We start from the raw sequence: 26,388 nt of genomic DNA on the forward strand, positions 1-26,388 counted from the left end.
TGTCCCAGTCTGAGGCCCTGAGCACTCTGGAGCAGGTTTTCATCAAGGATATCTCTGTACTTTGCTCCGTTCCTCTTTGCCTCGATCCTGACTCGTCTCCGAGTCCCTGCCACTGAAAAACATCCCCACAGCATGATGCTGCCACCACCGTGCTTCACCGTAAGAATGGTGGCAGGTTTCCTTCAGACGTGACGCTTGGTATTCAGGCCAAAGAGTTTCTGACCAGAAAATCAGACCAGAAAATCTTGTTTCTCATTGGTCTGAGAGTCTCTATGTACCTTTTGTCAAACTCCAAGCAGGCTGTCATGTGGCTCTTTCTGAGGAGTGACTTCTATCTGGCCACTCTACCATAAAGTCCTGATTGGTGGAGTGCTGCAGAGATGGTTGTCCTTCTGGGAGGTTCTCCCATCTCCTCATAGGAACTCTAGAGCTCTGTCAGAGTGACCATCAGGTTCTTGGTCACCTCCCTGACCAAGGCTCTTCACCCCTGATTGCTCAGTTTGGCTGGGCGGCCAGCTCTTAGAAGAATCTTGCTGGTTACAAACTATTTCCGTTTAAGAATGATGAAGGCCACTGTGTTCTTGGGGACCTTCAATGCTGCAGACATTTTTTTGTACCCTTCCTCAGATCTATGCCTCGTCACAATCCTGTCTGGGCGCTCTACAGACAATTCCTTCAACCTCATAGCTTCGTTTTTGCTCTGACATGCACTGTCAACTGGTGTGTGTGCCTTTTCACGTCATGTCTAATCAAGCGAATTTACCACAGGTTGACTCCAATCAAGTTGTTGAAACATCTCAAGGATAATCAATGGAAACCGGTTTCACCTGAGCGCAATTTCGAGTCTCATAGCAAAGGGTCTGTATACTTACGTCAATGAGGTATTTAAAAAAAAAGAAGTTTTTTAATACATTTGCAAAAATGTCTAAACCTGTTTTTGCTTGGTCATATTAGTATTGTTTGTAGATTGCTAAGGATAATTATTATTATTATTTTTTCCATCTATTTTAGATTAAGGCTGTAACGTAGTCACAAAAATGTGAGAAAAGTCAAGGGGTCTGAATACTTTCCGAAGGCACGGTACATATTTGACACTTTGATGTATATGATTACATTGAGTATGTTTATTTATACAGTCATTATTATTCAACATGTCCTCACCTAGGATTTATGCTCACAACTCTTGCTTCACGGCATTCCAATCTTCCTGCTTCGCCTCCATGTCTGAATCAATGACTGATTTCACCTGTATTCCTACACTTTGTAATTTGTAAATCTCAGTTCTGTTGAAAACACACTCAAGAAAAACTATGTATCATAGTGATTAAGGAGTGACATTAAAACTAAATAATATGCCCGCTAACATTAAACGACTATAAAAAAACACTCAAATTGCTGAAATAAGTAAAGGAAGTCAATGATGAGAGAATAGTCAGATTGACTTGATAACTAAAATAGCAGTGCAGATGGCACTCTTTTGCTAAATGCAGCAATCTATTATAGGTGAAGAATGTGTAGGGAACTTGTGAAAATATGATAGACTTTGTGGCGCAGCAGAAAAAAATCTATGTACCCGAAATCCAGAGGTTGCGAGTTCAAATCCCAGGTGGGATCTTATTGAAAAGTCAGTATGGAATCATATTGTCATTGATTTAAAGACTTTTACACTATTTTAGCTGAACAGCATATTGTATCACTTACCTTAAATCCCCAATACCATTTCATTACTTCACTTAAAATGGTTTGGGACACCTGGGACCAACACACAATGTCCAGATGACTGGCAAAATTAATGTCCAGAGAACGTGTTAAAAACGTCCTCGACATTGACGTACTGGTAACTAGACAAAGCTCCCCCAGTGAACATTCCCTTGGATCCATCACGCAAATTCCTAAGGACTAGTAAGTCCTTAGAACATTCTAAAAAGGGCCTGACATGTCCTGGGAACTTACAGGGAACGACAAAAAAACGAACATGTTTTAATGTTCCTTGAATGTTCTCAGAACGTCAGTGGGATAACATCTCGCCGAAACCCTTAATGGTACCTAATGGGAATGTTGCCTAATGTCCTCAGGATGTCCCCTGTTTGCTGGGTAGTGATCTTTTGTTTTTTCTTTGTAACACATTTTGTTATGTTGCGAAATTCCTCGAGTAACAAAATTGTTTTGCAGTTTCTTAGTCCACTTTCCTATGTAATTTCTAGAGTAATTACAGTGTTGCGACACAGGTGTTAGAGCGACTTAATGTCAAGTGTTACTGAGTATTTCAGGATATTTATATCTCCCTGTTGGGTAAAAAAAAAAAAATAGCATGTAACTGGTGAGTAAGAAAAGCAAGGGATGAGGGGAGAGGAGGATGAAGAAGGATGGAGGAGTGGGATAGTGGCCTGACAGACCCAGGCCTTTTATGAATTTGATTTGCTCACCTTCTGCGTCCTCTCACCTCCTGCATACTCTCTCGCCTTTTGAAAAAGGTCAAAGTTAATCGAGGAGAGTTGGCAAGGAGAATGAATATGGATGGAAATGCGCTTGCTTGAATTGAGATGGTCTTTCTCCACTCGCGCATCGTTAGGCAAATTACATTTACAGGGGTGGATCCCAAAATAAATGTGTAAAGTGCTCAAAACAAAAAACTGACATTTTTATGGGTAAAACTAGCATATTGTTTTTAAACGTGTGCATGGTTTTCTCCTCCGACAGTACGACAGCCAATACAGAGGAAGTGTGGCAGATATCAAAACTCTTCTGTGGTAAGATACACGTTTGCTTCCTCGCCAAAAGGAGGTTTTCAGGGAGGGGAGATCCCCCTAACCACACTGTGATATAGCCAATGGGCAGTCTCTCACACCCCCCCTCTCTCTCCCATCCCCTCTCTTTTGAGAGAGCGATAGACTCAGCAGATAAAAGAGGGGGAGAGAGACGGCGCGATAATCTGGAAACAGATTTCCATGCTTATTACACTAATGATTGCATTATATTTGATGTGGCGGTGGAGGAGGGGGTCCTCTCATCTCCACCGTGCCGCTAAATGATGGAGTAATTTGACTGACCCCTGATCGGGGCCTGCCCACGCGTAATTGCATGTCATTCTGACAGTGGGGAGATGGCTGCCATGAAACCAAAGTATTCACCCACCCCACCTCCCTCCCCTCGCCCCCCTTTTCTATTTGTCTGTCATCCTCTCCCTCGCCCTCTCTCTTTCTCCACTCGCTCTCTTTCCTCTCGTCCAAAATACTCTCCCTCTCGCTCCGGCGTGTCGCTAGCTCGAGTAAAACTCTGTGGGGGAAAAAAGCTAACAAAAGACATATTGCATTAATTTCCAAATGATGATATTACATTTAGCGGGGAGGCATCATATATCAAAACGTGAGAACTACTCTCTTACTGTACGCGCTTCATCTTAATGGTATCGGTGGATGTCAAGGGCATGGCGGAAATTAAATCGGAAAGTGCAGATAGACCAAAGAAGATATTATCTCTTGATGATTGCAGTTTTGATAGGTATTCCAGTGAATTTCATTTTCTCTGGATGGGGAGAAGATGAGTTAGCCCTCACATTTGCTCATTTTTCTTGTACAGGATTTATGTGAGTTGAGTATAAAACTTTCCCCCACCTCCTTCATTGACGGGGATACACACACACACACACACACACACACACACACACACACACACACACACACACACACACACACACACACACACACACTCACAAACACACACAGGGTGGTACATTTATATTGTTGTGTTCCATCTTGACCCAAGTTGTGTGTGTGTTTGCCTGTGTGCACACAAGATGAGGCCAGCGCGGCAGGCGGGCTGCAGGGGGGCAGGCATCAGTGGGAATGATTTCAGGGAGATGGAGGGTGTCATTACTCAGGCTTGTTTACATTCTAAATACCTAATGAAATCTTGTTCCTAATAATGAAAGGAATAAAAGTTTGGGAAATTGTAAAAGTGGTGAAGTTTGAGAAATGAGCCGGGGTCTGTGAAATAACATTTGGGGGCAGGAAACGACATTATTATGCAGTGTTCATGCCTGCTGGAGACATGAAGATGAACAGCTCCCGGCCCGTAAAATGTTGTTAGCGCCAGCCTGAAGTATGGCACATGGTAAAAGAGACTCGGGTTCCATATTGCGATTATATATAAAAGTATATCCATATACAACATTATTTTTTATATAAGATGAGAGCCTCGGCAGGGGTGCATAAGGGTGTGGAGGCTCCACTGCTGATAACGCAGGGATATACCCCCCCCCCCCATATCTATAAAATATATAAATAAACATATTGCTGTGGAACCCCATCTCTGCCCTGATCTTATAGACCGCAATATTAAAAACAGGAATATTACATTTTCAAGGGGTGCTGCTGTAGTTTTTACCGCTTCTTTCGGGCACAGGGTGGCTGGCTGAATTTCGGAGCAACAAATGCAAAACTGAAAATAAATGACGACTTAAAAAATCGAATGAGATGAATAAATAATAAAATCAATAAATAAAAAGCATTCGAGGGGTCATTGTGGTTAGTGGGGATTTGGCATCGGTTCTGAAGGTCTTTACAAATGCAGCCATTTACCATTTGGCCTTTGTCTTATATAGACTGGGCCATTTTATTATCATTTAGATGGTTCCTATGATACCATCTAGCTTGCTTCCCAAATGGTACCCTGTTCCCTATATAGTGTACTACTTTTGACTAGAGACATATGGGCCCTGGTCAAAAGTAGTGCACTAGGGAATACGGCGCTATTTGGGACGCAACACTGGGGTGTCCTTTATTTGTCTCTAGTTTTGTTTCTCTCAATTGTCTTCATTCTTGTCTGTTGTGCAGCAGCCTATTTGTCACTCAATCAGAGCTATTAAATGTGTTCATGATGGGTGTATCAAATGTAATCCTCTTTTTTTTTAGTTGGACTCAGTTTTTAAGTATTTAAATATTGTGAATATGTTCTATATTTTATGTTCATCTTTTTGCATGCGATTGGGTGTCTTTGTTAGCCTACAGTTAGAATGTAACAGTTGATTAAGCAAATTTGTGGTTATGTGTCAAACATACTCACAATATTTAAATACAAAAACTAGGTCCCCCCCCAAAAAAATAGATTACATTTGAAACATGTCATGAATACAACTGATAGCTCTAATTGACTCACAAATAGGCTGCTGCACAACAGACAACAATGATTGAGCCAATTGAGAGAAACAAAACAGGAGACAAATGCAATTTGTATATTATGTGCATGTGTGTTCTAGTGATTGTGCACACGTTTGTGTGTACAGTACCAGTCAAAAGTTTGGACACATCTACTCATTCAAGGATTTTTCTTTATTTGTATTATTTTTTACATTGTAGAATAATATTGAAGACATCAAAACTATGAAATAACACATGGAATAATGTAGTAACCAAAAAAGTGTTAAACAAATCAAAATATATTTCATATTTGAGATTCTTTAAAGTAGCCATCCTTTGCCTTGATGACAGCTTTGCAAACTCTTGGTATTCTCTCAACCATCTTCATGAGGAAGGCTTTTCCAACATTCTTGAAGGAGTTCCCACATATGCTGAGCACTTGTTGGCTGCTTTTCCTTCACTCTGCGGTCCAACTCATCCCAAAACATCTCAATTAGATTGAGGTTGGGTGATTGTGGAGGCCAGATCACCTAATGCAGCACTCCATCACTCTCCTTGGTCAAATAGCCCTTACACAGCCTGGAGGTGTGTTTTTGGGTCATTGTCCTGTTGAAAAATAAATGATGGTATACTAAGCGCAATCCAGAAGGGATGGCGTATCGCTGCAGCATGCTGTGGTAGCCAGGCTGGTTAAGTGTGCCTTAAATTCTAAATAAATCACAGACAGTGTCACCAGCAAAGCACCATCACACCACCTCCTCCATGCTTCACGGTGGTAACCACACATGCAGAGAACCAAAAATCTAATTTGGACTCATCATTCTAAAGGACAGATTTACACCGGTCTAATGTCCATTGCTCATGTTTCTTGGTCCAAGCAAGTCTCTTCTTCCTATTGGTGTCCTTTAGTAGTGGTTTATTCGCAGCAGTTCGACCATGAAGGCCTGATTCACGCAGTCTCCTCTGAACAGTTGATGTTGATGTGTCTGTTACTTCAACTCTGTGAAGCGTTTATTTGGGCTGCAATTTCTGAGGCTGGTAACTAATGAACTTATCCTCTGCAACAGAGGTCTTCCTTTCCTGTGTCGGTCCACATGAGAACCAGTTTCATCATAACGCTTGACGGTTTTTGTGACTGCACTTGACACTTCAAAAGTTCTTAAGTTTCCAGATTGACTGACCTTCATGTCTTAAAGTATTGATGGACTGTCATTTCTCTTTGCTTATTTGAGCTGTTCTTGCCATAATATGGACTTGCTCTTTTACCAAATGGGGCTATCTTCTGTATACCACCCCTACCTTGTCACAACACAACTGATTGAGCATACCTGTTAATTGAAATGCATTCCATGTGACTACCTAATGAAGCCGGTTGAGAGATTGCCAAGGGTGTGCAAAGCTGTCATTAAGGCAAAGGGTGGCTACTTTGAAGAATCTCAAATATAAAATATATTTTGATTTGTTTAACACATTTTTTGCTTACATGATTCCATATGTGTGATTTGATAGTTTTGATGTTTTCGCTATTATTCTACATTGTAGAGAATAGTACAAATAAAGAAAAGCCTTTGAATGAGTAGGTGTGTCCAAACTTTTGACTGGTACTGTTTGTGGAGAAGGGAGATGGATGTAAAGGGAGTTAAATTAAAAAAGAAGAGAACAGAGAGATGCTCCGTCCTAGTTGTGTCTTAGCGTCTTAGTTTACCGCTCCCTTCAGCCCTCTCTCGCCTTCACCCCGCTAAAACCCCACTTCTTTACTAGAACTGGAACCCTGCTTCTTTACAAATAAAGAAAACCCTTGAATGATTAGGTGTTTACAAACTTTTGACTTGTACTGTATGTGCATGTGGGTGCGTGTGTTATGGTCACAAGCAGTCCGGTATTGGATTATGAAGTGTTAGTGTGGTTGAAATAAAGGAGTGATCTCTCCTCTCTCTCAGACTGGCCAAAGGTAGAGAAAAATTGTCCTGATATATACATTAAGTGTACAAAACATTATGAACACCTGCTCTTTCCATGACAGACTGACCAGGTAAATCCAGGTGAAAGCTATGATCCCTTATTGATGCCACTTGTTAAATCCACTTGAAGTGTAGATGAAGGGGACTTTGTATTTATTTAACCTTTATTTAACTAAGCAAGTCAGTTAAGAACAACTTCTTATTTACAAACCCTGACGATGTAGGGCCAATTGTGCGCCATCCTATGGGACTCCCAATCACGGCCGGATGTGATGCAGCCTAGATTCGAACCAGGGACTGCATTGACGCCTCTTGCACTGAGATGCAGTGCCTTAGACTGCTGTGCCACTCAAGAAAGATTTTTAAGCCTTGAGGCAATTAAGACAAGGATTGTGTGTGTGTACCATTGAGGGTGAAGACAGAAGATTGAAGTGCCTTTGAACGGGGTACGGTGCTAGGCCCACCGGTTTGAGTGTGTCAAGAACTGCAACGCTGCTGAGTTTTTCACACTCAACAGTTTCTTGTGTGTATCAAGAATGGTCCACCACCCAAAGGAAGTCCAGCCAACTTGACACAACTGTGGGTAGCATTGGAGTCAACATGGGCCAGCATCCCTGTGAAACGCTTTCGACACCTTGTAGAGTCCATGCCCCGGCGAATTTAGGCTGTTCTGAGGGCAAACGGGGAGGGGTGCATGTCAATATTAGGAAGGTGTTCCTAATGTTTTGTACACTCTGTGTATGTGTGCTAGTTTGTCTCTCTGTGTGTGCGTGTTCGTTTGTGTGTATTCCGTGATCTCCTTAGTGGTCTGGGTCCTTATTCCCTAATGTAAAAACACTTGTATTATCCTCTCAGACTACTCTCTCTCTCTCCCCACACCGCCGTAAATTGACACTTGTTGTGCTTCTGGTGGACAGCGGGGTCGATAGATAATACCAGTGAGCAGGAAAACATTGTCTGCAGACAGTGTCTGTGGCCTAACCCTCCCTGACCTACCCTGACCCCTCTTACTGGTTTAAAAGCTTTGAAAAGCTTAAAGGGTCAATCTGTGATTGTTACATCCATTTTTTGACTTTTAAATTAATTATATATATCCATTGCTTCCGTGTAACTTATAAATGCCTCATGAGCTTAGTTCAGTGTTGTTGTTGTTTGAACTGCGGATTTCCCCTTTAAGAATATTATATTGTGTTTGTTGTCTGGCTCAACTTTCTTAGGCCCTAATAGCTTCAGAGACAGTGGACAGGAATAGTCTACTCGTTTCCCGCCTTTGTTTTGACTCTTAATGCCATCTTTGTTGTTTAGTATATAATGTTATACAAGCAGAGGCCTGAGAGCTGATGGGTTTCTTTCTACATATATGATTTAAGTGTACATTTATGTGTTGATGATACACTGAGGCCATGGACAGTATATATTAGAGGTCGACCGATTAATCGGAATGACCGATTTCAAGTTTTCATAACAATCGGAAATCGTTATTTTTGGACACCGATTTGGCCAATTTATTTTAAAAAATGACACCTTTATTTAACTAGACGAGTCAGTTAAGAACACATTCTTATTTTCAATGACGGCCTAGGAACGGTGGGTTAACTGCCTTGTTCAGGGGCTGAACGACAGATTTTTACCTTCTTAGCTCAGGGATTCAATCTTGCAACCTTACAGTTAACTAGTCCAACACTCTAACCACCTGCCTCTCATTGCACTCCACGAGGAGCCTGCCTGTTACGGGAATGCAGTAAGAAGCCAAGGTAAGTTGCTAGCTAGCATTAAACTTATCTTATAAAAAACAATCAATGAATCAATCAATCATAATCACTAGTTAACTACACATGGTTGATGATATTACTAGTTTATCTAGCGTGTCCTGCGTTGCATATAATCGATGCGATGCACATTCGCGAAAAAGGACTGTCGTTGCTCCAACGTGTACCTAACCATAAACATCATCAATGCCTTTCTTAAAATCAATACACAAGTATATATTTTTAAACCTGCATATTTAGTTAATATTGCCTGCTAACATGAATTTCTTTTAACTAGGTAAATTGTGTCACTTCTCTTGCAGCAGTTTGGGCCGCCTGGCTCGTTGCGAACTGTGTGAAGACCATTTTTATCTGACAAAGACAGCCAACTTCGCCAACCGGGGGATGATTTAACAAAAGAGCATTTGTGAAAAAAGCACAATCGTTGCACGACTGTACCTAATCATAAACATCAATGCCTTTCTTAAAATCAATACACAGAAGTTTTTTTTTTAAAACCTGCATATTTAGCTAAAAGAAATCCAGGTTAGCAGGCAATATTAACCAGGTAAAAATGTGTCACTTCTCTTGCGTTCATTACACGCAGAGTCAGGGTATATGCAGCAGTTTGGGCAGCCTGGCTCATTGCAAACTAATTTGCCAGAATTTTACGTAATTATGACATAACATTGAAGGTTGTACAATGTAACAGCAATATTAGACTTAGGGATGCCACCCGTTAGATAAAATACGAAACGATTTCACTGAAATAATAAACGTTTTGTTTTCGAAATGATAGTTTCCGCATTCGACCATATTAATGACCAAAGGCTCGTATTTCTGTGTGTTATTATGTTATAATTAAGTCTATGATTTGATATTTGTTAGAGTAGTCTGACTGAGCGATGGTAGGCAGCAGCAGGCTCGTAAGCATTCATTCAAACAGCACTTTCGTGCGTTTTGCCAGCAGCTCTTCGCAATGCTTCAAGCATTGAGCTGTTTATGACTTCAAGCCTATCAACTCCCGAAATTAGGCTGTTGTAACCGATGTGAAATGGCTAGCTAGTTAGTGGGGTGCGCGCTAATAGTGTTTCAAACGTCACTTGCTCTGAGACTTGGAGTAGTTGTTCACCTTGCTCTGCAAGGGCCGCGGATTTTGTAGAGCAATGGTTAACGATGCTTCGAGGGTGGCTGTTGTCGATGTGTTCCTGGTTCGAGCCCAGGTAGGGGCGAGGAGAGAGGCGGAAGCTATACTGTTACACTGGCAATACTAAAGTGCCTATAAGAACATCCAATATTCAAAGGTATATGAAATACAAACGGTATAGAGAGAAATAGTCCTAAACTACTATATTAACTACAACCTAAAACCTCTTACCTGGGAATATTGAAGACTCATTTTAAAAGGAACCACCAGCTTTCACATGTTCTGAGCAAGGAACGAAACGTTAGGTTTTTTACATGGCACATATTGCACTTTTACTTTCTTCTCCAACACTTTGTTTTTGCGTTATTTAAACCAAATTGAACATGTTTCATTATTTATTTGAGGCTAAATGGATTTTTATTGATGTATTATATTAAGTTAAAATAAGTGTTCATTCAGTATTGTTGTAATTGTCATTATTACAAATAAATGTAAAAAAAATCGTACGATTAGTCGGTATCTGCTTTTTTTGGGCCCCACAATAATCGGTATCGGCGTTGAAAAATCATAATCGGTCGACCTCTAGTGTATATATACAGGTAACTGCATGAGTATATAGGAGTCTCCCGTATGTCAAATTGGGTTGAGATCTGGTGGCTGAGACGGCCAGGTTTACATCGTTTTCATGCTCATCTAACCGTTCACTGACCACTCATGCACCGGGGACATAGCCATGGTAGCTAAAATAATGGTCTGCCCCCTTAGTTAACTCTGGAAGCACCTGCTTTCAATATATTTTGTGTCCCTAAGTTACTCAAGTGTTTCCATTATTTTGGCAGTCATCTGTACATACAGTAAAAGAAGTGGAAGAATAATATTATATTATAATAATATTCACATTTGGATTTTGTTTTTCATGTAAAGTGAGTGAAATGAAGAACAAGGTGTTCATGAGTGGGGCGGCAGGTAGACGGGGCGGCAGGTAGACTAGTGGTTAAGCGCGTTGGGCCAGTAACTGAAATTAACCGAAAAGTTGCTGGTTCAAATCCCAAATCTGTTGATTTGTCCTTGAACAAGGCACTTATCCCCACTTGCTCCTGTAAGTCGCTCTGCTAAATGACTAAAATGAAAATGTCAATCTGAGTCCCAAATAGCACCCTATGGTCAAAAGTAGTGCACTACATAGGGAATAGGGTGCCAGTTGAGTCTTAACCTGTTTTTTTTTTTGGCCGTCTGATCGGTTTGCTAGGAGACTGAAGCTGGAATAATGGCTTAAGTCTCCCACTCAACCCACTGGTACTGGTTGTCTATGGGCGAGAAGAACAGAGATAAATACTAGAGGGATAGAGGGAGAGGTGGGAACAGAGGGGAGGTAGAGAGTGGAAGAGAGAGGGATAGTGATAGAGCAAGGGGTGGTGTAGAAGAAGAGAGAGGGGAGGTGGCAGGGAGGGATGAAAGGACCTTTCACTGTCTTTACACGGTCAGCCAGAGGATCCGCTGAGACAATGGAGAGAAATCCCCACTGCTGTGACCAAGAAGAGGGCCTCACGCCAGACAGACCTGGAGAGAGAGAGCGGGTTAGAGCGAGAGGTGCAAACCTGATGGCACGTGAACCTGATGATGAGTGTGTGTGTAATTGGCTTAGGCTGCCGAGCGGATCAGTGTCCTCTGTGTGTGGAGATAATAGACTAGAGGGAGGCTGGAGGACTGGAGCAGCAGAGAGAGAGAGGGAGAAGAGGCCCCTACCAGGTCTACCAGGTCCTGCATGGATGGACCTCCACTCCTCCTCATTTAGGCCCCTACACCTGGATGAACACACACGCAAGTACACACAGGCGCGTAGATGTGCATACATGAACGAACGCATGGACACACACACACACACCATCCTCCTCCCTGCTCTCACACCCTGCTCTTCACACTATAGGCTTTATTTAACCTTGAACACACATTTTTATAGTTGAACAAATACATTTTTCTTGTTTAACACACAGTAGCTATCTAAAGTGGTGGTTAGCTGTACCTACATTTACATTTTACATTTAAGTCATTTAGCAGACGCTCTTATCCAGAGCGACTTACAAATTGGTGCGTTCACCTTAAGACATCCAGTGGAACAGCCACTTTACAATAGTGCATCTAAATCTTTTAAAGGGGGGGGTGAGAAGGATTACTTTATCCTATCCTAGGTATTCCTGAAAGAGGTGGGATTTCAGGTGTCTCCTGAAGGTGGTGATTGACTCCGCTGTCCTGGCGTCGTGAGGGAGTTTGTTCCACCATTGGGGGGCCAGAGCAGCGAACAGTTTTGACTGGGCTGCGCGGGAACTGTACTTCCTCAGTGGTAGGGAGGCGAGCAGGCCAGAGGTGGATGAACGTACCTCGAGCCCTGAAGTAACGAAACCCTGAACTAAATCTAAATGACGCCGATACATCTACTCCAGGTGTTCACATGACAAGGTTTAATCTATTGAAAGTGTGTTTAATTTGGTGATTATCTGGTGATTGTCTATCTGTTTGTGTTCCCACTAGAATAGTAAACCAAGGAAAGTGAGGACATTTTGCCGGTCCTCACAAGGAAAACGGCTATTTTAGGTTTGGGGTTAAAGTTAGGGTCAGGTTTAAGGGAAAATAAGATTTTTGAATTAGAATCTATTGTTTCTCCCCAAAAGGCATAGTAAAATAAACGTGTGTGTGTGTGAGTGAGTGAGGCAGGTTAGATGTGTGCTCTGTAACAGAGAGGATGTGTGTACCGGTGAGAGGCGGGTCACAGCAGGACTGTTCTCCCGGGCTCCTGTCAATCAAACCAGGATCTGATCAGGCTGTCAGATGGCATCGCCCCCCCATTTGAAACGACAATAACAACAATCAGACAACCATTAAAACGACATGAAAGCCTCTTTTCTCTTTCGCTCTCGCTCTCTCTCTCCCCCGTTCTCCTGCTTTTCATCTGCGGGGAGTTGTGAGGAGGAGAAGTGAAACTTTTTCTCTTGTTGGGTGGGCCACGCGCACGCACAAAGACACATGAACACACACACACACACACACTCGCCCCTGCGGCTCTCATGGTGTGATTTTCCACGAAGGAGGGAGAGAGAGACAAACTGGGCTACTCTACCTCTCTTTTTTTCCTCTCTTTCTACTGTTTTTTTTATTGCCGTTTGATTGGCCAGAGTCTAATTGAAGGGCCAAGCAATTTCAGATGCAGCGGGCATCGCAGGGACCCAGCTGGAGGTTTGGAAGTTTGGGAGGCGAGCGTTGCCTCTGGGGAGGACAATTAAAGGTTTCTTTTTAAAAAATTGTTAATGAATTACGCAGAATGAATCGCGTTCTCTCATTTGTTCTCGCTCATTCTCTCTCTCACTCGTTCGTTGGCTGTCTGTGTGAAATACGGATGCAGAAGAGCCTGTGGTCTGTGCTCTACCTAAGCCAGAGAGAGCATGGTACACACACACACACACACACACACACACACACACACACACGGGCAAGCATCAAAATGAAAGTTGGATCAAGGATCAAAGGTGAAGGCATTGTAGTAGATTGGTTGAATGAGAGAGCAATTGAACAGGTTGTGGCGCAAACAAGCCTTTTTGTGATTGAGCTCATTGATGTCAGATAGGGATGACAGATGTATCACAAATACAGACACAGCTGGGAGGCTCTGGCCTTGTACCTGACGCTGCATATATATCCCTCAGTGTTCAATTAACTATAAAATGCATTTTGTTACAAGGTCATTTTGTTTTAGACAGTCCAACACAAAAAAACGGTATATTGTATGAAGCTATTGGATTCCATTGGCTGTGTATTAGAATGTTTGCTTGATATGTTTAGTCGGTTTGTGTTGTTTAAAGGCATGTCTGGGCGTGTGCGTCATTTAGGCCTACTTTGTCTTGGTCAGTTAAACTCTCTCCCTATTGCTCTTTCTTTTTCGTTCTCTCTCTTTCTCTCTCTTTTTCTCTCTCTCAATTCAATTTCAATTTAAGGGCTTTATTGACATGGGAAACATGATAACATCGCCAAAGCAAGTGAAGGAGATAATAAACAAAAGTGAAATCAACAATAAAAATGAACAGTAAACATTACACTCACAAAAGTTCCAAAAAGAATAAACACATTTCAAATGTCATATTATGTGCAAATACTACAAAAAATAAAATAAATTAACATACATTTGCGTTGTATTTAAATGGTGTTTGTTCTTTACTGGTTGCCCTTTTCTTGTGGCAACAGGTCACACATCTAGCTGCTGTGATTGCACACATTGGGAGTTTATCAAAATTGGGTTTGTTTTCAAATTTTTTGTGGATCTGTGTTAGCTGAGGGAAATATGTCTCTCTAATATGGTCATAGATTTGGCAGGAGGTTAGGAAGTGCAGCTCAGTTTCCACCTCGTTTTGTGGGCAGTGTGCACATAGCCTGCCTTCTCTTGAGAAACTGGTCTGCCTTTGGCGGCCTTTCTCAATAGCAAGGCTATGCTCACTGAGTCTGTACATTGTCAAAGCTTTCCTTAATTTTGCGTCAGTCACAGTGGTCCAGTATTCTGCCACTGTGTACTCTGTGTTTAGGGCCAAATAGCATTCTAGTTTGCTCAGTTTTTTTTGTTAATTCTTTCCAATGTGTCAAGTAATTATCTTTTTATTTTCTCATGATTTGGTTGGGTCTAATTGTGTTTCTGTCCTGTGGCCATGTGGGGTCTGTCTGTGAACAGGTTCATCTCTTTGTAGGTGATGGGAAGGTTTGGGAATTGCTTCCTTTTAGGTGGTTGTATAATTTAATGGCTCTTTTCTGGATTTGGATAATTAGTGGGTATTGGCCTAATTCTGCTCTGGGTGCATTATTTGGTGTTTTACGTTGTACACAGAGGTTATTTTTTGTAGAATTCTTGCATGCGGATTCTCAATTTGGTGTTTATCCCATTTTGTTAATTCTTGGTTGGTGAGCGGACCCCAGACTTTACAACCATAAAGGGCGCAATGGGTTCTATAACTGATTCAAGTATTTTGAGCCAGATCCTAATTGGTATGTCAAATTTTATGTTCCTTTTGATGGCAGAGAAGTCCCTTCTTGCCTTGTCTCTCAGCTCGTTCACAACTTTGTGGAAGTTACCTGTGGCGCTGATGTTTAGGTCGAGGTAAGTATAATTTTTTGTGTGCTCTAGGGCAACGGTGTCTAGATTAAATCTGTATTTGTGGTCCTGGCAACTGGACCTTTTTTGGAACACGATTCTTTTGTCTTACTGAGATCTACTGTCAGGGCTCAGGTCTGACAGAATCTGTGCAGAAGATCTAGGTGCTGCTGTAGGCCCTCCTTGGTTGGACAGAAGCACCAGATCATCAGAAACTGTAGACATTTGACTTCAGATTCTCGCATGGTAAGGCTGGGTGATGCAGACTGTTCTAGTGCCATCGCCAATTCGTTGATATATATGTTGAAGAGGGTTGGGCTTAAGCTGAATCCCTGTCTCACCCCATGTCTCACCCCATGCTCCTGTACTTATTGTTTGTGTACATGGATTTTATCATGTCGTATGTTTTCCCCCAACACCATCAATTTGTATAGCAGATCCTCATGCCAAATTGAGTCAAAATCAACAAAGCATGAGAAGACTTTGCCTTTGTTTTGGTTTGTTTGTTTGTTTGTCAATTAGGGTGTCCAGGGTGAACATGTGGTCTGTCATACGGTAATTTGGTAAAAAGCCAATTTGACATTTGCTCAGTACATTGTTTTCACTGAGGAAATGTACGAGTCTGCTGTGATAATGATAATGCAAAGGATTTCCCCAAGGTTGCTGTTGACGCATATCCCCCGGTCCTTGGTTCCAACTATTGGGGGAAGATGCCAGAGCTAAGGATGTTGTTAAATGGTTTAAGTATAGCCAATTGGAAATTGTGGCCTGTATAATTTATAATTTCATTGAGGATACCATCAACACGACAGGCGTTTTTTGGTTGGAGGGTTTGTATTTTGTCCTGTTGTTAAATCAATGTAATCTCTCTCTCTCTCCCTTCCTCTTTCAGCCTCTGTCTCCCCCACTGTCTCTCTTTCTCTTTCTCACTCTCTCTCTACCTCTGTCAGTATCTCTGTTCTCCTGGCCATCGAGTAACTTTGATTGGAACTCAACTGGAATAACTGCCGCGCCGTGCCAAGCAATGCGCTGTCTTGGCACAGGATCCATTTTCATCATTTGACATGTTTATTTAACCGTTATATTAAGCTCTGCATTTGTCATGTTACGAACCAAACAGGGGCCGGCTATTCTTCATATCATTTCCCTCTTCTTTTCTTCCCCGTGTGTAAATACACATGGTGTTATATGGCAGAAGCCTGGGGGGAAGTGTAAACAAATGCAAATGTTTTTTTTTTTTTTTTTTTTTTTTGAATGACTGTAACTAAGATGATTGAAATGCACCATTATTATCCAGGACAACTTAAGCTCTGTGATGTTTCTGCCGACTGGTTGTTATGCATCACGACGAAGTGTTATTGTAATCACTGTTGTACTGGATGGTGGGGGGGGGTTGTGCTTGTTAGTGTTGTGGATACTTGTTAGTGTTGTGGCAAGGAAACAAAACACCAAGTGGACTTAACTTCTTTAGGAAAACAGCCCTAATGTTGGAAACAAACATTATGTTGTCATCCAGAGTCACATTTATTTATTTTCCAAGCTATAGCACGCAATATTTTATATACAGCAGGTGTTTAAAAGGACCAAAGAGTTTGGTCTGCTTCGTGTTGAAATTTTTGCCATGGAAGAAAAATTGCAATACTGGTATCGTGTGGGTGGGTGTAGGGGTGGGCGCGGGCGCCCTTGTGTGTATGTTTGGGCCCTGGGTGTTCTCCTGCCACTCAGTCATCTCTCCCAGGCTGATTGATAATTACAGCTGTCTGACAGTCCCAGTCCTACTGAGTTTGATCCACACTGTCACCTCCACCAACGGGAACAAAACCCTGCACCCCGCCACTCTCAAAGACCCACTCGGAGACTAACCCATGTTTTTAAAAAGGTGGGGAATATCAAGTTTCTTTATATCAAGAGATGGGGTGGGGGGGGGTTGACGTGTTTGTCATCTAAGACATAGCCGAGTGACACTTTTACATTAAAGGGGGTCATTATATTTTCCCGGCTGCCACGAAAAGTGACGTTTTTTACAAAGTGACAAGTTTACAGTTTGATAAATCAAATTTATGCGAGATGAGGAGAATGCATGGCGGGCTGTCAGCGGTGGGGCCCGCACCTCTCTCGCCCGCTAAATGATACTCCCAGGCACCACATTCGAATTCCATTCCATTAGCATTTAATTTCTCCTCTAATCCTACACATCCTGTGTGTGTGTGTGTGTGTGTGTGTCTGTTTGTGTGCGCGTGCGTGGCTTGCAGTATAACAAGACCGCACCTTGCTTCCCAGAGAGCAATCTGAAGCAGCGGGCCGGGCTTTATAACACTTTCACCCCGATGACTATCATTCTTCCTTGACAATTAAGACTCCTCAAATCTAATAGCAGAGATATTGGGGCCGGGTGTAATTACACCCGGCCCTTTGAGGCATGTCAAAACGCTGCTCAGCCCGCCTCCCGATACAGCTGTCAAAGCAGCAAGCACACACACACACACGCAAGCAGACACACCTATGCATACGCACACACACACACACACACACACCTATGCATACGCAAGCACACACATGCTCCCACATGTATACTCACATGTTCAAATTCACACCCACACACCCACTACAGGACAGAACTATCATGACTCTTTTATATCTCCCACTTAAATGTGCTCTGTTTTTCTTCTCTCGAAAGACTTGTTACTGGCGCTTTTCTTTCATCTTTCCTTTCATACCCCTTGAGTGCGTCGCTTTTCAGAGAGAGAAAAGTGCTTTTTATTTGGTGGTGCTGCAGATGCTCTGCCCCCAGTGTGCTGTTCTGTTGACTCTCGTCTGAAACCCACAGTAAACGCTCCTCCGTCAAGTTCCAAGGGCCATAGGGGTGTAATCATTGTACTCCAAATAAGTAATAACCACATAACTGAAAAAAGCTATTTATACATAAGGCTAGTTAAGTGTTAAATGTTCACACCAGAGAATATGTTTCAGACACCGGGAAAAAAAAACACACAAAATATTTTTTTCCCGTATTAATTGAAAAATATATTGGAAAATTATAATAACGAATAAACACAAAATAAATTATAGCAGTGTTAAAGCTATCCAGTGTGATTCTAAAGTTTTTTTTTCTCTTCTCTCTTGCAGACACCTGCAGAACAGGCCAGGGCTCGACTCCAGCTGGTGCTCCAGGCTGCAGGTCAGTGGCTGATCCAAGTACAGTCCTTACACAGGAACCCTATCCTGTATCGAGGAAACACACTTCTGCCCATATAATTACCTCTTCAAATTTACACAGCAATACTTTTGCCCTTTTTGGTAATTTAGCAGACGCTATTAACTCGAGCGACTTACAGTAGTGAGTACATACATTCACACTTTTTCATACGGCCCCCCCTCTTGTTTAGGGCCAAATAGCGTTCTAGTTTGCTCTGTTTTTTTTGTAAATTCTTTCCAATGCGTCACTCGCTCGCTCACTCACTCACTCACTCACTCACTCACTCACTCACTCACTCACTCACTCACTCACTCACTCACTCACTCACTCACTCACTCACTCACTCACTCACTCACTCTAGCCTCCCCAGTCTCCACTACTTCCGGACCATGTTCTTCCTGTAGGCGAGCGCCTTTCAAACACGCATAAGTCATATTTCATCATCTGAGCTGTGTGTACATTACACTCTTGTGTTTTGAGGAGTCATATTGTGAACCAGATGTGACGGGCTGAAATTGCGCAGAGGGAAACCACTGCGACGTGTTTACAGTCAGGCCTGGCTGTCAGGCCCCATGTTTTTTTATGTGAGGGAGAGAGAGAGGGAGAGAGAGAGAGAGTGTGTGTGTGTGAGTGCAATTAGGTTTGTGTGTGTGTGTCTGCGTCACAGGAAACATATGAAAGGCCCCGACAGCCATGCATCATTTCAGAACCACCCACCCCTGTCTGCTGCACAGGCCTGTGAAAGACATCCTAAACATCCAAGTCCCATACAGACAGACACATACATACATACATACACACACACACACACATAACCTTGTGGAACTTGTGACATCACACTATAAATAGGGAGAGGGGGAGATGAGAAAGGGAGGTAGAGAGAGGAGTAGAGGTGAGGAGGGAGTGAGAAAGAGAGGAGGCAGAAAGAAAGATTGAGAGACAGTGCAAGGAAACGAGGGAAAGAGAGGAAGGAAACTAGGGAAAGAGAGAGGAAGGAAACGAGGAAAAGGGGGAGGAAGGAAACGAGGGAAAGAGGGAGGAAGGAAGGAAACGAGCGAAAAAGAGGAAGGAAACGAGGGAAAGAGGGAGGAAGGAAACGAGGGAAAGAGGGAGGAAGGAAACGAGGGAAAGAGGGAGGAAGGGAACGAGGGAAATAGGGAGGAAGGAAACGAGGGAAAGAGGGAGGAAGGAAACGAGGGAAAGAGAGGAAGGAATCGAGGGAAAGAGAGGAAGGAATCGAGGGAAAGAGAGGAAGGAATCGAGGGAAAGAGAGGAAGGAAACTAGGGAAAGAGAGAGAAGGAAAAGAGAGAAGAGAGAGGAAGGAAACGAAGGGAAGAGAGAGGAAAGAAACGAGGGGAAGAGAAAGAGAAGGCAAGGAAAAGAGTGAAAGAGAGAGCAAGAGGATGAATGCTGGCCAGCCTCCCCAGTCTCTCCATGTTTTCCAAATTTCCGTTGGATATGAATGGTGCTGCTATGTTGAGTGTCTGGAGTTGAGTAATTTGTGTTTATATGGTACTGTCACTGCTGCTGATCAGAGGCCTGTGGTTACTATGGAGTTAATATGGACACTGACACGGCAACACAACCTGTCTCTCTCCCCCTTATAGTGCACTACTTTTAACCATGTTTTTCAGAAATCCTATTTGGATAATTCCCGGATCTCCTGGTTATTGCGTTCTAAATCCAGGAATCTTCCAACTGGTATTTCTGGGAATTTTTAAACACTACGCTGGTGGTGGTAGGCTAGTAAGGCAACTACCACTGAATTAGTTAGCAAATAACTTCGGTGCTTTGTCCCAGACACAGATGAAGACTTGTCTCCCTGTTAAACGCATACTCAATAGATCACCTCCATGAGTCTAGGACCAGGCTCAATCTTTGCCTGGAAAAGTGTCCGCAAGTGTCTTTTTAATGGAGGGCCAGGAGTTTAAGAGAAAACTCTGTCTTCTTTATACTGTTCTGTGAAATGTACTTACTCTACCTGTAGAATCAACAGTATTTACCTTAATGTCATCATCATCTTCCCAGCCCCATAACGTTGTCTGGTGAGTGTGTGTGTAGATCATAGGCTGACAGTGAGTGTCACTGGACGTGAACGTTACTCCTGAGTATCAGTGGATAGCAGGCTCCTATCGTCTCCCTGGCCTCGCCTGCATGACTGTGTGCTAATAGTGATGCCTGTCTCTGTCTGGGAGAGAGGCTATAGACCGTGTGTGTGCGTCCGTGTGTGAGCTTGTGTGCACATTATTACAGACTCACGACCTCCAGCCTACCCCCCCCCCCCCCCAGGCGATACTAATGTACTCCTAATGCCAGCGGGCCGTCATAAAAGAACCCCGGGTTTAAGTGCAGTTCACCTCTGGGCAGCAGAGCAGATAACAGACGGCCAGATGCGCACACACACAGCGCGTTTAATGCACCCACCGTGTCTCTGGCTTTCCTCTTCTCTCCACAGAACCACATCCGTAATAAGCCTTGTATGACCCAATAGAAAGGAAGCCGGCCGCCTCGCTCTTTTAGTCGACATTCTAATGTTGCCATCATTCCTCTGACGCCTCAGCAGATTTGGGCAGGATCTTGGATCTCTCTCTCTTCTCTTTAATTTACTATTTTTTTCTCGTTCCCCCCCTTTCTCTCTCTTGTCCGTCTAACTGGTGGTTATCCGGTGAGCTGGGCCATGCTTGGCTTTAGACTGTGTTTCCCTCCATTCCTTCCCAGGCCTTCTCACCAAGGCAGTGGTTGCGTCTCAAACGGCAACCTGTTCTCCTACATAGTGCACGACTTTTGACCAGGGCCTATAGGTGCCCTATTTCTTTAGTAGTGCACTATATAGGGAATCTGGTGCCATTTGGGACAGACAGTGTCTCTTGAGGTAAGGCCAGTTCTGACACCTGCACTGCCGATCCAATGGACGTTCCACTTCCTCTCAGGTCAGAGAGGGATGACACACAGCTGGACAAGTCTGTCTGTGTGTGTTTGTGGTGGTGGTATTATATATTTTTTTAAATACATTATTTCCATAAGTATTCAGACCCTTTGCCAAGAGGCTCGAAATTGAGCTCAGGTGCATCCTGTTTTCATTGGTCATCCTTGAGATGTTTCTACAACTTGATTGGAGTCCACCTGTGGTAAATTCAATTGATTGGAACACACCGGTCTATATAAGGTCCCACAGTTGACAGTGCATGTCACCAAGCCATGAGGTCGAAGGAATTGTCCGTTGAGCTCCGAGACAGGATTGTGTTGAGGCACAGACCTGGGGAAGGGTACCAAAACATTTCTGCAGCATTGAAAGTCCCCCAAAACACAGTGACCTCCATCATTCTTAAATGGAAGAAGTTTGGAACCCCCAAGACTCTTCCTAGAGCTGGCCACTCGGCCAAACTGAGCAATCGGGGGAGAATGGCCTTGGTCAGGGAGGTGACCAAGAACCAGATGGTCACTCTGACAGAGGTCCAAAGTTCCTCTGTGGAGATATGTTACGAACCGGCTCATTGGCCATAACAACGAGGGAGACAACGCGGAGATAAAGAAATAACAAAAATATATTTATTAAATAAAGTAACCTGTATACAAATGACAATGGTGTGTGTAGCCAGTAGTGTAAGTGAGTGGATGCATGCATAGATGGTGATAATGAGGGGTGTTGAGAGGTGCCGAAATAAACTAACACAAAGAAGCCTCAAAATGCCACAACAAAAACCGAACGGTGTGTCTGCGTGGAGAGAGCCTCCTCGATGTATGGGGGAAGGTGGATTTATCCTCGGGACACACCCGAGCCCAGGTGTGTCCTATTTAGCTGACGACCCTCACAGCTCCACCCACCGACATCCTATTACGGAAAACAAGAGCAGAGAGAAAGAATCGGCAGACAGTGGGAGGGTCGTCCAGAAGGACAACCATCTCTGCAGCACTCCACCCATCAGGCCTTTATGGTAGAGTGGCCAGATGGAATCCACTCCTCAGTAAAAGGCACATGACAGCCTGCTTGGAGTTTGCCAAAAGGCACCTAAAGTCTCTCTGACCATGAGAAACAAGATCCGCTGGTCTGATTAAACCAAGATTGAACTCTTTGGCCTGAATGCCAAGCATTACGTCTAGAGGAAACCTGACACCATCCTTACGGTGAAGCATGGTGGTGGCAGCATCATGCTTTGGGGATGTTTTTAGGCAGCAGGGACTGGGAGACTAGTCAGGATCGAGGCAAAGATGAACGGAGCAAAGTACAGAGTTCATTAATGAAAATCTGCTCCAGAGAGCCCAGGACCTCAGACTGGGGTGAAGTTTGACCTTCCAACAGGACAACGACCCGAAGCACACAGCCAAGACAACACAGGAGTGGCTTCAGGACAAGTCTCTGAATGTTCTTGAGTCGCCCAGCCAGAGCCCGGACTTAAACCTGATCGAACATCTCTGGAGGGACCTGAAAATAGCTGTCCAGCGACGCTCCCCATCCAACCTGACAGAGCTTGGGAGGATCTGCAGAGATGAATGGGAGAAACTCCCCAAATACAGGTGTGCCAAGCTCGTAGCGTCATACCCAAGAAGACTCAAGGCTGTATTCGCTACCAAAGGTGATTCAACAAACTACTGAGTAAAGGGTCTGAATTATATAAATGTGATATTTCAGTTTTTTATTTTTGTCATTATGGGATATTGTGTATAGATTGATGAGAGAGAAACATTAATTTAATCCATTTTAAAATAAGGCTGTAATGTAACAAAATGTGGAAAAAGTGAAGGGGTCTGCATACTTTCCGAATGCATAATGCCTTATGCATTTGGAAAGTATTCATACCCAAGAAGACTCAAGGCTGTATTCGCTACCAAAGGTGATTCAACAAACTACTGAGTAAAGGGTCTGAATTATATAAATGTGATATTTCAGTTTTTTATTTTTGTCATTATGGGATATTGTGTATAGATTGATGAGAGAGAAACATTAATTTAATCCATTTTAAAATAAGGCTGTAATTTGGAAGGGGTCTGCATACTTTCCTCATGCATTTTGGAAAGTATTCATTCAACAAACTACTGTAAAGGGTCTGAATTATATAAATGTGATATTTCAGTTTTTTATTTTGTCATTATGGGATATTGTGTATAGATTGATGAGAGAGAAACATTAATTTAATCCATTTTAAAATCACTTTTTCCATAATGCCTTATGCATTTGGAAAGTATTCATACCCCTTCACTTTTTCCACATTTTGTAGAATGGGGTGCCAGGTGGGACACATATATATTATGAGGGCTGAGGTAAGGATGGATCCTACTATTTAGGTGTGGTCTGGTGAATTTGGGGTACACACGCACAAACACACACACACACACACACACACACACACACACACACACACAGACACACACAGACTATTCTAGGGTCCATCTGCACCCCAGGCCCTGACTGATCACCAGAAGCTAGGCCTTGTAATTATAATGTCAGTGTAATGAGCATGGCCTGTCCTCACCCATTCCATTAGCTCAGTGTTTACACTGTGCGTGCATGTGAGCCATTCACGTGTGTGTGTTTGTACTTGCGTGCGTGCATTTTTCAGTGTGTGTGTTTATGAATTTGTCATTACATTAGGAGCATCTGTTGTCTCTACTCCATTCACCCTTTTAGCCGCTGAGTGGATACTCTAATTGATAGGGAAGCACATGCAGGATGATGACAGAGTCCAAAAATGAACCATCTCCCGTTCTCACCCTCTCATTCTTCTCTATATGCCATCTCTCTCATTGTCTTTCTCTCAACTTGTTTCTCTCACTCTGTTTCCTCCCATCTCTCTCTCTTTCTCCCTCCCTCCCTCTCCTTTTCTCTCTCTCCCTCCCCTTTTCTCGCTCTCCCTCCATCGCTCACTCCCTGTCTTTGTTCCAGTGAGTATGGTAGAGCAGATGTTGGAGGTTTGTGAATGTTAATGTCCTGACGTTGTCGCCTGCCCACCGTCACATAAGCCCCTGCTCTCTCCTCCTTTCCTCCTCTCCTCTCTGAGCGGCCGCCAGTCTTTCGCTCTCTCTCTCTCTCGCTCTCCCTCCTGCCTCCCCAGAGATCCTTAAAGCCACCCGCTCACTCTCCCTCCCCCCTCCTCCCCCCATCCTCCCCTCTGCGCCTCTCTTTGTCACTCGATGGACTCCAGGACTCTCTCTAGTCAGTAGAAAGCAGATCATCCCCTGGCTAAAGCCTCTCAGGCCTTTGTTGAGCGGGAGCTCTGTGGGCTCTGTGGGCCTGTAATGAGAGCTCTCGGCTGGGCCGCTGGCCCGCTTAATGCTCACTGGGGCCTGGGGGGTGGTAAGGGAGGGCCAGGAGGTGGGTAGTAGGGGGGCAACACTGGCCCCCTATGAAAGAGCTGGAAAGATATGTTTATGGGTCACTTCCTGCCTGGCCTGAGCATTGAGCTGGGGGGGGCTTCATCCACACCCCTTGTTTTTTTGGCTGTTCCTCTCTCAATCACGCACGCACACACACACGCACTAATCTAATCGATTCAAGATTCAGAGGATTTATTTTTTCCCAAAAACAATGTGTGTGTGTGTGTGTGTGTGTGTGTGTGTGTGTGTGTGTGTGTGTGTGATAGTCGCATTATGTGTGTTTTTGTACACGTGCAAGTATGTTTGTGTGTCTGTGGTGCCAGGTTCCCACATATGCCTTGTGTAGCGTGATATTTCTCCCTGTCTGTGTCTTTGCCCACTAATCCCCAGTGTCAACATTAGGCCTTTAGATGGCCTTCTGTTGCTCACTCCCCTCAGACACATGTGCCTCTATTCTACTCTCCACCCTCCACCCAGAGTGGCTGTCAATACACCTTCTGAAAGACACACCAATACACACATGCATGTGAACACACATATGGGTCTTTCGGTAAATAATGGGGCCAATGTGTGACATCGGGATAAACATTTCAAAAGAGTTTGAAACAAAATTAAAAAAGGATTTTCATGCAGTTCCACATGTGTACTTAGAGGAATAAAAGTGAATATATGCAAATAACTTCACCTATATTTAAACTGCATAGAACTATACGTCCTTTAAGCAGGGTTCATACAGACATTGGCATGTCAAATTCAATGAATTTCAGGGACTTTTTCAAGCACTTTATTGTAGTTGTCAAGGACCTCAATGTCCTAAAATTGTACAATTTATGTAATTGTACGTATAGGGCCTAATATAGAACCCTCCCCAAAAAATACATGCAGAAAAGTCCAAAAAAGTTGTCCATTACCACTTTAAAAATAATGTTTTTTTTTTGATAATCAAATTAGCATTGCATTCTAAAATATGTGAGAATAATATGGACATTGCCTAAATAGATTGGATGCATGCATGGCCATTTTCTGACGCTTATGTGGCCGACACAGGCACACATAATAAAGCCACGAGTAGCGGTGACATTAATCTCACCATTTGAATCTCACCATCAATGTTTTTAGAATGAGAAAGTGACCAAAAAACCAGGTACCTTTTTTAATGTCAGGATTTGTATGGGAAGCCAAGTTGTAGCCAACATTCGATGTTGTCTTCCTCATAATAACCACACGTGGTTTTACCGCAACAGAGTATCGCAACACCCTTCAATTGAAATGGTAGGAAACAAACATAAGTGGCCATCTCTCACAAAAACATATAAAAAATCTTATCCCAGATGATTATAAGGAAGCAGGAGAACTTGTAAATTGGCAACAATTATTACAAGGACTTTTCAAGCACCAAATTGAGGAAATGTCTCATTTTCAAGGTAGGCCTATTCCAATACTTGAATTTCTGAGCTCCAAATTCAAGTAGGCTACTTCGAGCCAAATTGCAGGTGTACCATGGAAACCAAAATGTATTTGTCATATTGAATAAGCACACTAGGCTATGCACTGTAATTTGGTGTCCTAGGAATAGCGTTGGGTGTTGTGCAATAGTTTATCCTACCCAATTGTGCACAATAGACTTGGTGTCCAATCCGAGGCATGAAAACATGAACACATTACTTTGACGCTTTCCCTGTTAAATCCAATGAGACCCTGCTGTAAATTTTATTTGATTTATTTGACCTTTATTTTAACTAAGCAAGTCAGTTAAG

General features: G+C 43.1%; 1 protein-coding gene across 2 annotated transcripts in view; it reads left to right on the forward strand.

Moving 5' to 3' along the window:
- The window catches only part of rsrc1 (arginine/serine-rich coiled-coil 1), a 193,465-nt gene that overhangs the window by 84,488 nt on the left and 82,589 nt on the right, over positions 1 to 26,388 (forward strand). For both annotated transcript variants that reach the window (XM_065000175.1, XM_065000176.1), the window contains exon 6: positions 18,249 to 18,300. In XM_065000175.1, coding sequence (XP_064856247.1) covers positions 18,249 to 18,300 — 52 coding nt within the window. The remainder of the gene's footprint in view (positions 1 to 18,248; positions 18,301 to 26,388) is intronic.

The sequence above is a fragment of the Oncorhynchus nerka genome, linkage group LG14, assembly GCF_034236695.1.
Source record: "Oncorhynchus nerka isolate Pitt River linkage group LG14, Oner_Uvic_2.0, whole genome shotgun sequence".
Lineage (NCBI taxonomy): Eukaryota > Metazoa > Chordata > Actinopteri > Salmoniformes > Salmonidae > Oncorhynchus > Oncorhynchus nerka.